Source organism: Falco naumanni, chromosome 2, assembly GCF_017639655.2.
Source record: "Falco naumanni isolate bFalNau1 chromosome 2, bFalNau1.pat, whole genome shotgun sequence".
Classification (NCBI taxonomy): domain Eukaryota; kingdom Metazoa; phylum Chordata; class Aves; order Falconiformes; family Falconidae; genus Falco; species Falco naumanni.
The window spans coordinates 75713637-75730326 of NC_054055.1; the positions used below are offsets into that span (position 1 = coordinate 75713637).

General features: G+C 41.1%; 1 protein-coding gene across 1 annotated transcript in view; it reads right to left on the reverse strand.

The window, feature by feature from the left end:
- URB1 (URB1 ribosome biogenesis homolog) overlaps window positions 1–16690 on the reverse strand; it is a 53919-nt gene extending 37229 nt beyond the window's left edge. Inside the window, exons 1-12 of the mRNA XM_040584916.1 lie at window positions 16533–16690; window positions 16056–16195; window positions 14527–14678; window positions 12327–12459; window positions 9807–9903; window positions 8264–8349; window positions 6411–6536; window positions 5534–5664; window positions 4198–4393; window positions 2872–3009; window positions 2317–2490; window positions 1588–1735 (exon numbers count right to left, since the gene is read on the reverse strand). Of these exons, the coding sequence (XP_040440850.1) occupies window positions 1588–1735; window positions 2317–2490; window positions 2872–3009; window positions 4198–4393; window positions 5534–5664; window positions 6411–6536; window positions 8264–8349; window positions 9807–9903; window positions 12327–12459; window positions 14527–14678; window positions 16056–16195; window positions 16533–16659 (1648 nt within the window). The 5' untranslated portion in view covers window positions 16660–16690. The remainder of the gene's footprint in view (window positions 1–1587; window positions 1736–2316; window positions 2491–2871; window positions 3010–4197; window positions 4394–5533; window positions 5665–6410; window positions 6537–8263; window positions 8350–9806; window positions 9904–12326; window positions 12460–14526; window positions 14679–16055; window positions 16196–16532) is intronic.

The window sequence follows — 16690 nt, forward strand, 5'->3', positions numbered from 1 at the left end:
CTAGTATGCAGAGAAATTAGATAGCTACAGTACTTTAGAGGTTAGCTTCTCCATTGGTTTCAGCAAGCACTCCACCAATGAAGAGGCTTGGAGTGTCAGCACTGACAACTATTTTGCTGCCCAAAACCATACACAGAAGGACATACACTGAAAAACTCTCTGCTCCAGGCAGTCTTACTGTGGCATATGCCCTGTGAAGGCCATGAAACTGGGTGCAGATTTATCTTCAGTCTCTAAGCAAAACATTGCAGGCTGCTAGCCAAGCTACAGAGAGCATCAAAAACTTTCAGTTCCCTGCAGTGCAGCTATGAAAGCCATTCCTTCAGGAGGGACACTGCTTGTGAGAGAGGAAAACCAAAGCCTTCAACTGCAATCCCCTCGCCCACCTCTTCCAGCACTTGCATGTTTCTATTCCTGTGCTACTGCAACACAAGCATTTGTGTAGCCATAGTAAATAACTGCTTCTAAAAAAATGATCTCATTGTAAAATAACTTGGCCAAAAAAAAATCCCTCAAAGAATTATTTTTCAGGCATATCTGTTTCCCTGCCTGTTCTATTGTGTGGCTGCAAAATAAATCTCTTGGCATAGGAATATCAAGGACTGGAGGGTTAATTTCAACAGGAGGAACTGCAGAGCCCTGCACCCAAGGAGGAACAAGCTCATTCACCAGTACATGCTGGGGGCTACCCAGCTGGAAAGCAGCTTGGCAGAAAAGGACCTGGGGGTCCTGGTAGACATAAGGTTGAACATGAGCCATGGATGTGCCCTTGCCGCAGAGAAGGCTACCTGTATCCCGGGCTGCATTAGGCAAAGCACTGCCAGCAGTTCAAGGGAGGCGATCCTTCCCCTCTACTCAGCACCAGGGAGGCCACACCTGGAGCACTGTGCCCAGTTCTGGGCTCCCCAGTACAAGAGAGACATGGACACACTGGAGAGAGTCCAACAAAAACTCACAAAGATAAAGGGACTGGAACATGTCTCCTAGGAGGGAAGGCTGTTCAGTCCAGAGAAGAGAAGGCTCAGGCGGATCTCATCAATATATACAAATGCCTGAAGGGAGAGTGGACACAGCCAGGCTCTTTTCAGTGGTACCCAGTGGCAGGACCAGAGGCAATGGGAACAAAACGAAACACACGGGAGGCTCCCTCTGAACATCACAAAACACTTTTACAGTAAGGATGACTGAGCACTGGCACAGGCTGCCTAGGGAGGTTGCTGGAGTCTCCAACCTTGGAGATACTCAAAAGCCATCTGGACATGGTCCTGGGCAACCAGGTTTATGCAGGGGGGTTGGATAAGATGCCCCTTACAACCTCAACCATTCTGTGATTTTGTAATAGCAGAAAGCCAAACTACTTAACCTCCTAGTAGCAACGGCAGCCTATTTGTCAACCTGTGTTCTTAAGCAATTCTGACACTGGTCAGAATTAAACTGCCCAAAGAACAGAACAAAGCAAAGGTGAATAGTAAATGCACAAGTGACTTTTGGACCCTGCTGAAGTTAATGACCTTATGTGGGATGAGGATTTCACAACAGCCATTCACATACATGTAAGAAGGGGCAAGTCCCCTTTGCTTTGCCTACCATGCTGTTCAGTGACTTCTGCTGTCTCAGTCATTGCCTTTGTAGTGGAGGTATCACTTTCCTTTTTCTCTTCTTGGCCAACATGTTGTCTCCCTTGCTTCAGAAGGGACTGCCAGACTGCCACTATATTGTTCATGTCTGGTAAAAGCTAAAAGCAAAAACAGTAAACTGCAGTAGCTCCCCTCTGTGACACAAAGCTACTGTGATAAAAATATTCACACAACCAACACACACAAGGACTTGCTGCTCTTCACAAAGGTTGTAACTGACCTTGTATACAATCAGAAAAATCAGTTTCCTGTGAAAAATTTATGTTTGGTTCTTCATCCACATGGTACATTTTCGACTCAAGTGCTACTTGTCTAGTAACTTCTAACTCCTAAGTTAGAAATAACTAAATCTGCTGGTGACAATTTACTTGAACCAGGAAGAGAATTTGCTTCCGAGCCTGCTCTTGGAATTCATTTGCAGCTCAATAGCTGTCAGTGTTACAAATCTGTCTCACAACAAAATTGTTTGCACTTCCATCAGCCAGCTGTGTTAGGAAAAGTAGTCTACTACCACACTAGTTATTAACACCTTTTAATCCAGTCTTCCCCTCCCCTTGCCCAAAGATACTACTATCTCATGGCTCCCAGGCTACAACCACTGGGGAAAAAAGTGCAGAGAAGTAGTTACCAGCTGCAAAACGACTCATGTTAGACCCCAATTTTCTTTTTTATTTTGTACCTTGCTGATGGCTTCTCTGTACAGCTGTACAAATTCCTGCATCATTGACAGCGTAAAGATTTCTGACTTTTGCCAAGTTTCTTCATTCAAACAGTACTCAATATTCTTCAAGGCTCTTCTCAGAACCATTGATACGAGTGACAGTATGCTGTGCTTCACTACTGTGCTGGGTAACTAAAAGGAAGTCAAATTAATGACATTTCAGTGCTTTCTCTTACGCTTTGCATGTAATCTGTACTATGAATATATGCTAAAATTTGTTAACAAATTATTTCCTAAACATTGGCTTGCAGGGAAGAATCTGTAGGTTTTCAGATTCCCAGCCTAAACAACTAGTGAGCATTGGCAGAATTGGTGCTTGAGAATGGCTCTTGGAAGCAGTATCAATGGGGTTTAATTAATTTTCCAGTGCTTCCCCAAGCCAGATTTATGCTGGGACAGACAATATAAAATGTATGCAGTCAACCAACTTAAAAAACTTCTTGGATGATGACACACTTAAACTATATTAACTGGGACAGAAAAATCCACTGACATACTATAGACTACTCTTACATTTAGTCCTTGGGTGAACATTATTTTATTGCACACTGCAGGGACTGTTGTTACCATCACCATAGAAAGCAACCTGGGAAGAGGAATAAACTCCGAAGTCTTAAAAGAATTGGAGATCTCTGGTTGAGCCTCATAGATCTGAAATAAAAATAACAATTTAATCAACATTGATATAGTCCAGTAGAAAACAGCTTCTTCTGGGGAGCATTTCACAGAATCGTTCTGACTTGTCAAAAGTAATGACAGCACTAAACACCAATTTTTACACAGCAATGCTACAGAGCACGCCCCAGACTCCTATTCAACTAAATGGAACACCTGTACGCGACCTGCATCCCTGCTAAAGGCCACCCCTTTTCAACAAACAAGACTACAGATCCTACTTGCCCATTTTAAGCTAAACAAAGAGGCCAAGGAACACTCAGAAAGGACAAAGTTCTAGCTGACTTTCAATGCTGCTGCCACTCAAAAAACATTATCACGATGTTTTCCACTGTTTCTTATACCAATTCCTTCTTTCTCCATTTAGTTAAATGTTTATACAGCCTCCTGCTCTAAGTATAGCTTTTTACAGAAAGACCATCCAACTCAGTCTATGTATACACTTTTTAAAGCAGCTGTGGCTTTGAGCCATGGCTCATTTTCCTCAGCACCCACAGAAAACAGGATGCCATTTTCCCCCCCTCCATTTACCATCTTCAACATTTAACAGCATCCTGTTGCTTCTTTCCTAACATACCCACGGTAATTGATGGTGTTATTTCAGAACCATTAAGTCCTTCCTGTTTAGCTCATTTAAACCTCAGTCACCTAACTTCCCCACTGCTGGGCTAGTTTGTTTTTAAAATCATCATTTATGAAATATTACGCCTGTCTGCTTTCCAGTGATTTTAATAAACTCTAAAGCACCGTGCATTTACAGCTGTGAACACAATACATCTTCAGACATGTGAGTTTCCTCTGATACAGAACAGCTGCTTCTGAACCAAAACCAAAAAAACCCACTCCCTGATCCTCAGCTTAGTTCCTCTAAAAATCAATGAAATTTTGTTCTTTGTCACTAGAAGACCCCAGATAAATAAATTAATTCAGAGTTAGTTTATACCTAACATGGCCACACCACAGGCTGGCCTGGCTCTGTACTGCACAGTACCCAACAACTGTAACAAATTTTCTATAGGAATATATGGAAATTTCTTCTTTCCTATTCCAATTTTGTGTAATTCTGCACTACTGTTTATCAAAAACTACTTTGATTTTTGGAGAGGAAAGTTTTGGAATTGCATATTTCTGTGGAGAGGTGGTGTGCATCATTCATACTCTTACCTTTTTGAGTAACTTCATATTGTCCATCCAGGCAGACTTCTGTCTAGGAACAAAGGAATACTGGGTCTCCTTAAAGTATCTACTCAATAAATCTGGGCATACTTTAAGAATATTCACCATGAGATCAGCAACCATTTCATCTTCTGTTGCAGTTTTTAAACCAAGCAGAAAGTGCAGAAGCACCACATTTCCTCCTCTATTAAAGACAAAAACACGCTTTCAGAAAGAAATCGTTATTTCAATACTTTACATGTGATGCTAACTCTGCAACTCCTCTAACTGTTGCTGGGATAAATTCAAGGCAAGACCTCTCACACTGCTAGTAGAATTTCTGAGTTTATACTCAGAAAAGTAAGAACATCAATTTGCCATGTTTCCTGCATGACAAACTTTAATTACTTTTAATTAAAACCACAATGTTTCAGAAATATTCAAACCAAGCTTCACAAAGGTACAAATGTAGAATTAAAACTTTAATATTAGACTTGGAAGTATTTTCTGTGGTCTTCCGCCACTTTTTATTTTTAAAGTGTTCATCTCTATGTCCCTAAACAAAGTAAGAATACTGCAGATACCAGACGAATACCAGTTAAAATTTTGCTCAAAGCAAGAAACAACCTGCTCTAGCACTGCTCAGTATCAGTACCTGCTACTACAATCTATCATCTTCTTTGCCCAGCTAACGTAATGAAGCACAAACCCACCCAAAGAAAATCCCTCCATGGAATTACAAGGGTCTCAATTATTTTCCTAGCAGTCATAATCTTAGTGCACATATATTTTAAATAGTTAGCAAATGGAAACAGTAGGGTAAACAGATGCTTCCAGATTAGGGTTGCAGGCCAAATTCTGGCACTACTGGAATCCATGTCAGCATTTTGCCAAAACCTAGAATAAACCACACCTGGTTCTACAAAATGTAAGTTAAACTAGGTATTTTACCACCATCTGGTTAACATTGCAGTTTTGATGTTTTATTGTCACATTAAAAAAAATAAGTATCTATGCTTCAAAATCACACCTTACAACAAAAGACTTTCTATTTAGTTATACTCAGATATGGCTCAGAGAAACACAACCTTCACCTAAGCTCCTACAAACAGGCAGAGCGCTCTCTACTCTAGTACACTGAGGTATAAGGAGATCCAATAGTTTGATCTTGGGAAATTAAAAATTAAAACAACAAAAAGCCCAACATATTTCTTCCGTAAGCCACAGAAGAAAGAGATGGAAGCAGAACTCAGTAAAGTTACTTGCAAAGGGAAAGATAACTACTGAGGTCTCTCTTGTTCCTAGCACAAAATTCACATACAATCTCAGCCATCTGGTGACTTACTTGCCAGAAGTTCCAAGACTTGGATCATAGAAAGTTATACCGTGTTTCAGGGAGCAGCAGAGGTCCATTAAGAAATTATGAACAAGTTCCCGTACCATCACCCTTCCCACCTCTTCAGAACCTTGAGGCACCTATAAAAATCAAAAAGGAGTAAAAAAGGCGTACACCTTTTGGTATCACAGAAGGAAAATCTTCCACCAATTTCACTCCAGATTTTAAGAAGCTCCTTTTACAGAAATGCTAAAACAGTTTGGCTTTTGTTCAGATTAACAAGTTTCCATTTCTGTATTAGACATATTAAATATTACAATACTTCTGGTATCAAGGAAAGCAAACCTCAAAAATTTAGGTACAAATGTACTACCTGCAGAGCATTACTGATTCAGGGCATTTGCTAAGTCATCAGACAGTAAAAGACAGAGAAAAGTCAAGCTAAAGAAAAGTAGTGATATAAAACTTATTTAAATAGGGCAGGGCTATCCTGGGACTTTGAAGTCAAGGATCTAGTACTTAATCTGAAATAACCAACTTTCAACCATCCAAGCCAGGTTCACTATAAGGAAGTTCCAAAAGACTGAAGCCTTCAGCATGAAGCATGTGAAACAAGCATGCGTGTGGTTTTTGGGCCAGTTTGGCAGAAGATAGAACTTTAATATCAGGCAAGAAAGGCAGATACTTGACAATGCACTGAACATGCCAACACTTCCAGGAAAGGTGAGGCATCAGTGCCATTACAGTCACAACCAGGAGCTGTGAGCCGTTTCAAAACTTGTGGGCTGCAAGAGCTGGGGGAAGGGGGGGGGGGGGGGGGGGGGGGGGCAGGGGGTGGAAAGGCAGGACAAGGACTAGGAGTTACAAAAGAAATAAATTACCAGACCTTCAAATCCCCAGGGCTGACATCAGTAATCCCATTCCACCGGTAAAGTGACGCAATGTGAATCAACATTTCCGCAGTAAAAAAGCGCACCTTCTGGGTTTTGGTGATATTTTTATTTTGAACCACCTGAAAACAACGAGAGAAAAAAACCACAAGCAATTCTAGTTATTGCAAGTTATCACTAAATAATGGCAAATTAGCAACACCATTCTCATACACACACAGCTCACTCTCCTCACTACAGCTGCCTGTCCTGTTAACACTGTTTTCACACGTAGGACCATGTTGAAGCCATAGGACTCTATCAACTTCTACACACTGCACGGACTTGACAGGACAGACTTTCAAGTTCAACTAAAGAGCACAGAACCTATTTAGAGTAGCACAGCCACAGACTAGGATCATGGAAACCTGTTGGCAGATAGTAGAACTTGCTACAAAAGATGTTTGAATGAAAAGGAAAGCACAGTGCAGGAACTTCTCAACAGTTCTACTGCATTCTCCTGTCCACAGGTTTTTACTTCTCATTTTCCTTGCTAAACTGAAGGAGTCATACAGTGTGTTAGATTTCATCAAAAACATAACCATACATGATGTATGACTGCCAATGGGAAAAGCTTAATTTAGAAAACAGTTTCAAGGAGGTTTATTTTACATTTAAATGTTTTTTTTTTCTTCTTCTAAGGTTATTGCAACAGAACAATGAAAAAATATTTTTGGCTTTAGATTGTCAGTTGTGAACAGCCTGAGTGTGAGGCAGGCTCTTATAGTTTCAAATTTAGAGCGTAACTATTTTTTTCTTCATTCTTTCAGTTGATCATACAACAGCATGTGCAGCATTGATACAGTTCACTACAGTAATTCACTACAGAAGTTCAAAAATCATAGATACTGGAACTAAAAATATTTTTTTAAATATTCTTAGAGAAATAAAATAAATCTCTGGGTTAGTTGCTGTACCCACAGCAGCAACAAGCCAGTGCATCACAGTGAAAGAGGCACAGCCACACTCTGAAGCTAACAAACAACAGAGCACAGGAAAGGCAGTTGAGAGTAAACCAGCTCTCACACCTTTCAGCAATTCCTGCTTTCAAATTTTTGGTCTCAGCACTCACAGTATCGCAAGGTTATTTCTGTCTGCTATGAAAGAACCAGAAAAAAAAAAACTTCAAGGTGGGGCAGACTTACCTCTCCAGTAGTACTTTATGATCGGTGGAATGTACCCTTTCTTTTTCACAGAAACTTCTCTGATCTTGGGAAGACAGTTTTATAAGACTTTCCCTTTTCTCTATTCCACCATGAAATACCTTTGACCAAATTTATCTCTTGCAGCAGAAACCTTGCCATCCCAACGGTAAGCAAGTCCAAAGAACAGCTAGCCAGGACCACAGGATGCAGCCTCAACAGAGCCCCACCAAGACTGGTTGGGGAATGGTACCACGCACCCTTCGACTGCAACCAGATAGCTCCTAGGAACCCCTTTTCATGTCACAGTCCCCATACTAAAATCACACAAAATCTTTTTTCTCCTGGAAAGAAGATTGCATGTCATTACCTAGCTCAGAGCTAACAAACCTACTCAAATCTAGCTGACCTCACCATTTTGGTGACTTCCTTTAAAAATGGGCATTGGAAAAGTATAACAAGCTTTGATCCTGAAACAACACAGCCAAGTTATCAACCTCCAACAAATATTATCAGTAATGGACACACTGGCAAACTTTCAGCAGCAGCGGCAGCACAGTACCAACATCTTAAGGAGTTGTATGTTTCATGAAAAATTACTGCAAAACTGTTTCCAGCAACAAAGAAAATAAAAAACGAGACAATGCAGTTTCAGGGGTATATCATACCTTAGTTCTCAGTGTGGAAAGTAGAAGATTGATGGTAGAAACTTTGTCTTCCTTTATTTCAGAGCGAAAAATATCCGGAATGAAATCTAAGAAGACATTTCAAATGTTAAGTGAAAACATGAAAGCTATTTTCATACTGAAATGCTTCAGGGAATTCATACCCATTTCTCTTCAATGTCAGATTATTTACCTGTTACATTTAAGAATGAACCAAAAGGCTGCAATCAGAGTTCAGAAGGGTGGCAAGTCTGTAACTACAGTGATGAACAAGTAATGCTGCCAAACCTACTCTTATTGTAACTAGCTGATTTGCCAACTTGGTTATTAACAGTTACTGCAACAGTATCTGTCAATTTCAAATATATTTCAGGCCCCAAGGTGCTATGCAGTATTTAACCCGAGTAAATGCCTATCGTTTCCATTGAAGGACTCACAGTTGTTCTGCTGAGTGATTCTCAAGTATTTGGAGGTTACATCTCCAACTACATGCACCATCTTTTGGCTCACCTGTGCATCCCAAAGTTAGAGAACTTCAGTTTATAGAGAACTTAAGTATCTTAGATGGGAATGAAAGCCAGCTGTGCTGACTGGATCTAGGTGTGCACTACCACTCCCTGTCCTGAAAGAACGTAACAACTGCAAGCAATTAAAAGAAATCCACAGCCCCCAGGGTAGCACGAACAATAGAAGTAAATAATTACGGCCTGTTCTCTCTCCCCTCACCGTAGAAGAAATGAATTGCTGCGGGCTAATGACAACTTTTTTTTTTTTTTTTTTAAGTATTTCTAGATCTCTTCTGAATTCTTTCAAAACCTTACCAAGGGTTGCAATTCACAACTTGAGAAACATCAGTAGTAGATTTCAAATCACTAAAGTCAAGAGAAGTTTTACATTATCTTCAGCACATAAGGGATCAAGTATTAATACATATATGTAGGATTCAACTTTCTGGAGTCTTTTCTTTGTCAGTCCAGTTTGAACTCCTTCTCTAAGAGATATTGGTGTAATACTCTTGGACTGCACTCCCATGTAATGCCTCCATAAGGGATGCAAAGGACATTACACTGGTCTCCTGAATCACTGACAAAGAGCAGTCTAATGGAATACACAACAATTGCCCTGCATGAGGATAGAAAGGACACTAAAGTACACACAATCTTTAAAACTTAAAAAAAAAAAAATAATGCAACGTATCCACTGTTACTGTGCTACAAGCAAGGCTGGAGGCCATGAATTTTTTTCTGCTTATTAACTCTATGGCCTCAAAGTTATATTACATTTACCTTGTCACCAATGGCTTTCTATTCTTGCAGTGTTTGCAAATAACAAGCATTATTCTCAAGAAGAGGCACTCACTAGAATACTGAAGAAGTTTTAAAGCTTGTCAGGTAGTAAGATTAGAAATATCTTAGAATATATCTTAGAAATACTTTTTATCCTATTAGTGCTGTTTAACTGATTTACAATTTGAATTACCTCATATTTATTATCACCTATAAAAGACTCTGCCTTAAAAAAAGAAATACAAGCAACTGTGAAGTACCTTTTAGTTCCAGCATCTGTGTCAAGATTGCATTGTCACCAGCAATTAAAAAGGAGAGAGCAAACTGAATATAGGCCATACGGACATCAGTTCTCCCCTAAAAAAGATGAGAGGCATACAGATTGTACACAACTGCAAAATTAATACCGCAACTATTTATTATACTTTTAAGTACCATAAACAGGTAGATTAAAAAATAATGTAAACATGTTGGACACAGCCACACACACACTTACATGTAATACATCCACAGTACATTCATTTAAGAAACTTCATGCATTAAGCAGATCACAGTCTGTTAGTTAACATTAAAAAGGAAGGTATCCTAGTTCACATATTTTTCAATTCTCAATACGTGAGATAGGTTATAAATAAATTAAAAAAACATTAACAGTAATTCCCTGCCAAACCCTGTACACACACCACTCAACATCCTCACTTCTTGATGCACCACTGGGTACACAGGACAATTCACAAAAATACTCAAGAACAGTAATGACAGTAGCGCTGCTGCCATTTCTTACTATATAGGCTTCCAGAGCAACGTCAGCCTTGGGGAATCTCGCAGCTTGTTGCCATCTTGGAGCTACAGTACATTACACACATCTCTCAGCTATCACAGCTGCGCACGGAGCTACCCAGGTAAACTTAGAACAGCTAAAAAAAGGCCCTTTAAAAAGGGGCTACTTGCTATAAAACTACAAATTCTGGCACAGTGGAAGCAGTGAAAACTTTGCCTGGAGCAGGATCGTAGAATATGAACAAAAAATCACAGAATGGTTTGGGTTGGAACGGACCTTACAGATCATCTAGTTCCAACCTTCCACTATGGTCAGGGACACCTGCCACCAGACCAGGTTGCTCAAAGCCCCGTCCAGCCTGGCCTTGAACACTCCCAGGGATGGGGCATCCACAGCTTCTCTGGGCAACCTGTGCCAGTGCCTCACCACCCTCACAGTAAAGAACTACTTCCTTATATGTAATCTAAATCTGCCCTCTTTCAGTTTAATACCATTACCCCTCATCCTATCACTACCTTCCCTGATAAAGAGTCCCTCCCGATTTATAATTTTTGAAACATACTGAGCAAAATTGAATTGTGTGTAAAAATGCCTGAAAGAAGATACTGACTAGCCTAAACATAAGGCAGAAGCAACTCATGAAGGGTTGAAAGAATAAAGAGAAAGAAATAAGATTTTGCTGTAAGCTTTGGGCCTGATATCTTTGTATTAAAAATTCACCTCTGATAGCCAGTTGTGATATCATCATTTCACTGAAAGCTGAGCAAGACCTTTAATCCATTTTTGGAAACTTTCTTTCTTGTAGGTTACTAGCTACAAGTAGCTACACAAACTCTAACAAGTTTGTGGTCAAAGGCTACATCCAAGCATTTAAATTTAAGGGGTGGAGGTAATCCTAAAGACAAATTCTGCAGAAAGGTCAAAAAACATGAGATCTGACATTCTAAAAGGGTTTCAGGGAAAAAGGTAAGTGTTTGGGGTTTTGCCTTCTACTTGTTTGCTTTATATATAAAGTCTCATTTGTTACCGCAGATGGCACAAACCCAACACAAATGTACACACTCATTCTGCAAGTCATCTTTAAAACCTAGAAACAATTTATCAGCATTGAAAATACCAGACTTACTATACATACACTTGTATTTGGAATAACTTATAAATATTCTTGCTCTAAAACACTGCTTCAGGTCAACTCTGATTATTTTTAGCAAATGGAGAGGAAACAAGAAATAAAGTTCTTTTTGGAAAAAGAGAGCTGAGTTTTTCTACTCACTCACAAACTCTCCTTCAGGATTTGCACCAAAAGATTGTTTAAAACTCTTGGTTATATTTTTAAATGCAATTACTCTGACTGTACTAGTATTGGGCAAAATCTCCCCATTAAAACAACTGCAGAACCTCCAACTTCCATTTATTTCAGTGGGACCAAAGTCCAATCCTTGCACTGGAAAAAAGACTGAGCTCTTCTCAAACATATCATTGAATAGTTTTCAAAAGTTTACCATCACTTTCACTTCATTTCAGACATTAAAAGGGTAGCCCACAGAAACTATACATTTATATTTCACCACAGCTTATTAGAAACAGTCAAGGCACTTCAATGCGTTGCAGTAATTCTACAAAGCACTGTAGAAACAAGGTTATCCTGAGGAGCTCAGCACCCTGACAAGATGAGAAAGAGCAGCACGGGATAGAAGACGAAGCAAGCTCCACCTCAAGGGTGCATACCACCCCTCCCATTATTGCAGATACTCAGAAACATTCCCTGGAGATTTCTTATATAAGTAGACAGGAAGCTCTCTCCCCACAGATCAGTTCTGCTGCCAATTAGAAACAATCAAGAAGCATTTCAGCCTGACACAGGACAGGGAGGGAAGAGGTAAGTTACTGCAGATAAAAATGCAGCAGACCAGCAACAGCTTAGTTTTAAATACTTGGCAGAAGAAAACTGTTGGGAGCCATGGCATAGCATTTCATGGCACACAGTGACTTGATTTACCTTCTTACATCTTTTTTTCAATAATCCAGGCAGAAATTTATTATTGAAATCGAAATGGCTAAACACATCCCTTGCTGAATCTGGCCCCTGAGCCACCATTGCTGACAACAGGGTAAGGCACAGTCGGCTCATCCTAAAATGAAATGCAGAGGAAAACCTGCAGGTTATTTCCAAGATGACAGCTATACAACCAGCCAAATCAAGATATTAAAATTTAGACCTTTTTCCTGTAAAAGAAATGACCCCACTCCACCTCCAATATCCACCCAAGCCCTCAGGAGTTTCAGGCATGAAGCAGTTCTAAGTCAGTCCCAACACAAGCAACCAAGACAACCATTAGGAAAGCATCCCTGCAAAGCTCTCACTGCAGTTGATGGCAGCTTTAGATGAATATGTAAACAACCATTTTAACGGCAATCACAACACAGATTTAGGCCAAACACAAAGGTCATTCCTCTATTCACAAAGAACTTTAGTTGTCTTTGTGAACAGTCTATTTCTGCAAGCATGTGTCTTGGACAGAGCCCCCAGTCCTGCAAATGTTTATGTGTCTGCTGCCACAATCAGGTCCACAGGAGCTACAGCCAATGCTGAAGTTACAGATGCCACAGCATAGGCTGAAGACTGCATTTTTTGTGTTTTAGCTACGTGACAGGGGTTTTCTTCAGTTGAAGTATGAAGCATGGCCTTGTCATGAACTCAGTTCCATTATCTACACTCAGTTTTGATTCTTGCTCACTGACCACTGGGAAAATTTGCCTGAGAAAATAGAAGAGAAGTTAAAATAACAGAAAACATAATTTCAGGCAGCGATGGCAACTGGGAAGAAGGGGAAAGGGAAAAAGGGAAAAGGGAATGTCTATTTATATTCTTCCCAAAAATAAAGCTGTAATGAGAGGCTGGATATTCACCTTATAAAGTAGGATAAAAGAAGAAAGTGCCAAAAATTAACAACTCATAAATTCTTAAAAGTTTGCCATTTATTTCAATGGGAACATGACAGAGCTGTTAGGTACAAGTCTGCAGACCTCTATCACCTGAACAGCCACTACACTACCCATTAAGGGGTTTGGAATCTGTCCATCATGTTGCAGTCATGAACAATCTGTAAGAAAGCCGTAGATTAAAGCTGAGATCCCATTTGGACATACCACCACAATAAAATCCCTTTGCACATCAAAAAGGTAGCACAAAAAAAGCAGATCAGAATATCATCATCAGAAATCTGAAGCCTTCTCTGTGCAGGTTCTGGAAGGATTACTCCAAAAGCAGTGACCTTTAAACACTTAAGAAGTGCAGATCTTGCATAGTTTCAAAATTTACTTAAAATATACCTATCAACCCATATCTGAGATTCTATGTACAGTCAAAATGCTTGTTACAATAAGATCAACTGCGTGGTGCAGGAAGCATGGTTGCGCTCAAGAACTGGAAAACAGAAAACACTTTTCTAATTCTGGCCTGTTCAAAGACTGAAAGACAAATCATTGGCTCTAGACAAGTGATTTCCAGTCTCTGTTCCTTTCTCTCCCTTCTTCTTCCTCCCATGTTTGTATTAAAACGTCTCTGGCACTTGGAACTTCTCAAACCCTGTCCATGGAGCATGAAAAATTGTTGTTTAAGACTGGACTAAGTAACACATGAGTGCTTCAATCAGGTTAAATGGCCTTAGACTGAAGAGACAGGGAAAATCAGAGCAAAACCCATTCTAAAAGAAAAAAAGCAAACTACTATAAACATGGAAATCTGACTACAAAAAATACAGGGAAATAAAAGACTCAAGAGCAGCTCTTCTTGCCATCACAAGATAGACTGCTCAGCCTTGTGAACTATGAGAAAGCCTGCTCCTATCTGTTCCATGTAGTAAATTTCACTTCACAAACCAAGCAGCACTGAAATAACAGGACTCAAGGTACCATCCACTTTACCTCTCACTAGGACAGGCGCAACTGACGAAAACAACAGCCTCGGGGAAGTATTATATAGCATTAGATTGTGTCTTGTACCAAAGCTTCCACCTTGCAAAGACTTTCATGTGCAATTATTCTATGAAATGTCATCAGCATCATTAAATAAAAGTGGATTATTAGCAATAAGTCAACCTGAATATTGCAACATCTTGTACACGTGTGCAAGAGCCATACAGCCCCTCGTGATCAGCTAACGAGAGATTCTCCACAACAGTATGGAGAAGCCTTACCTGTGATTTTCAGAATACAAAGCAGCATAGACCAATCTCATGTAGGAATGAATCAACTTTTTTACTATGTTCATTCCCACAACAGAAAAATGGGAGAGGTCACTGGCTGTCCTCAGTAAAATGGCTTCTAGAGCTTGAAAGATTAACAGCATCTGAAAGACACAGAAATACGTTAGTATCTGTCAGTGTCAGGTCCAGTTTGAATGATTAGCTGAGCAAACAGTAGTAAACTGTTAAAAAAAAAAAAAAAAAAAAAAAAGAGTAACCCCACCACAAGAGGAACATATGAAGGTGGAATTAGCTTCTGAATTCACCCCCAAATTAATGCTTCTTGGATTAGTTCTGAAAGTGCAAATTTTCAAGGAAGCCCCTATACAGATACTACATGAAAGACCAGAGAACCACAGGTCAGCTGACTCCTCTTTTCAGTTGCTTAACTCATGCAATTCAGTAGTCAGAAGGGATAACTTCTGCTAGAAAACCAAGCCAACGTGCTGACTGAAGGCCTGTAAAATCCTATACAAATAAACTGAATGTAAAAAAGGGTCCCTCCTCACCTGTGAATTGAGACCTGCATGCATATGCATGATTTATCTACATATGCACAACAGCTGCTTCTGGGGATGCAAACACGGACCGCACTGCAAATCTCAGTACAGGCTGATGGATCTTAAAGGCCCTTTTCAAGCTGGAGACCAAGGCCTAGGGCTAATGAACCAATGCTTTAAGAGACAACTGCTATTAAGTGCACAATGAAACGTGCTGGAGAAAACCATCTGAGCTCCTTCACTCTTGAACTGAGTCCTTCTAGATGAATCCAGAGTCCACATGGCACTGGAACTGTATTCATGACACGTATTAGCCCCTCTTAGTAAAAGGGTCTTGAAGCAAGCATGTCATCAAACATAATAAAGATTGTCATCGCACAGACAAAAATGATAATTTAAGGCAAGGACCAACAAGTGGAGGTTAAGAACACTATCCAATTTTATGTTGTAAGTAGACTTAAGTTAATAATGCTCCCCCCACAGTGGAAAAAAAATAATTCCTTAATTCATTCATCATGTTCTGATGAGCAAAAACTGTGCCCAGCTCAGATGAGAAATATGAGGTCAACTCCACCAGTGGCTTCTTAGAAATACTGATGAGGGAGACGTCTAGTTATCTAAAAATAATTACTTTCACTGGACTAGGTTTTTTTGTTTGTTTGCTTAACTGCTTCTGTTGACCCTCTTATTTCACAGATGGTCTTTTGATAACATTTAGAGAACCTCAAGAGCTTGGTTTTGGCAAGACTACTGGTTGTGCGTATCATTTAATCCAGGGCCATCTTTGCACTGAAAAGGGCATTTCCCACTGGATCAGCGCTTCTGCCACTGTGACATCCGGGGGGAGGAAAAACACCAACAAACCAACCCATACCACATCACCAGAGCTATTCACACTGCAAAGCATTTATTCAGCAGTTCCTCTCCCAGTCGGGATGCACAGTGACAGGTGTTAAACTACAACACCCACGGCAAACTTACTTCATTTTCAGGCTTCCTTTCTCCATCCAGAAGTTTGAATATTTCAGCACACTCCATGGAAATTTTAAGGTATCCCTCCACGACATCATATATTTCAGGTGACGGCAGCGTCTTAGCAACAGAGACGAAGGTCTCCAGACCTGTGGTGAGAGAGTTTCAGGCGGGGACCCACCGCCTCGCCTGGGACACGCCACGAGCCGCCCCCAGGGCCCCGGTCGGCGGCGGGCCCACGCCCCCGCGGGAGCAGCACGTGCCCGCGGTACCGTAACCGCAATCGCCACCATCATCACCGCCGTCATGCCCACGACATCGCTCCGGGGGCAGGACAAGTCTCCGGGGTCCCCGCGGAGCCGCTCTGCGCCGGCGGAGCACGCCTTTACCTCAGGACCGCACCGCACCGCCGGGCACGGCCACAGCGCTGCACCGGCCGGCACGCCGGCCGCCCCCCGCCCGGCCCGGCCCGGCCCGGCCCCTCACCCTTCCCGGCGGTGGCGGGGTCCCGCAGCAGCGCCTTGAAGCGGGCGCCGTTGAACTCCTCCTCCTCAAGACAGGCTCGCTTGGCCGCCGGCGGGCCGGCCGCGGGCACGCTGCCGCGCTTCACCATGGTGCTACCGCCGCCCCGCGAGGGCCGCCCC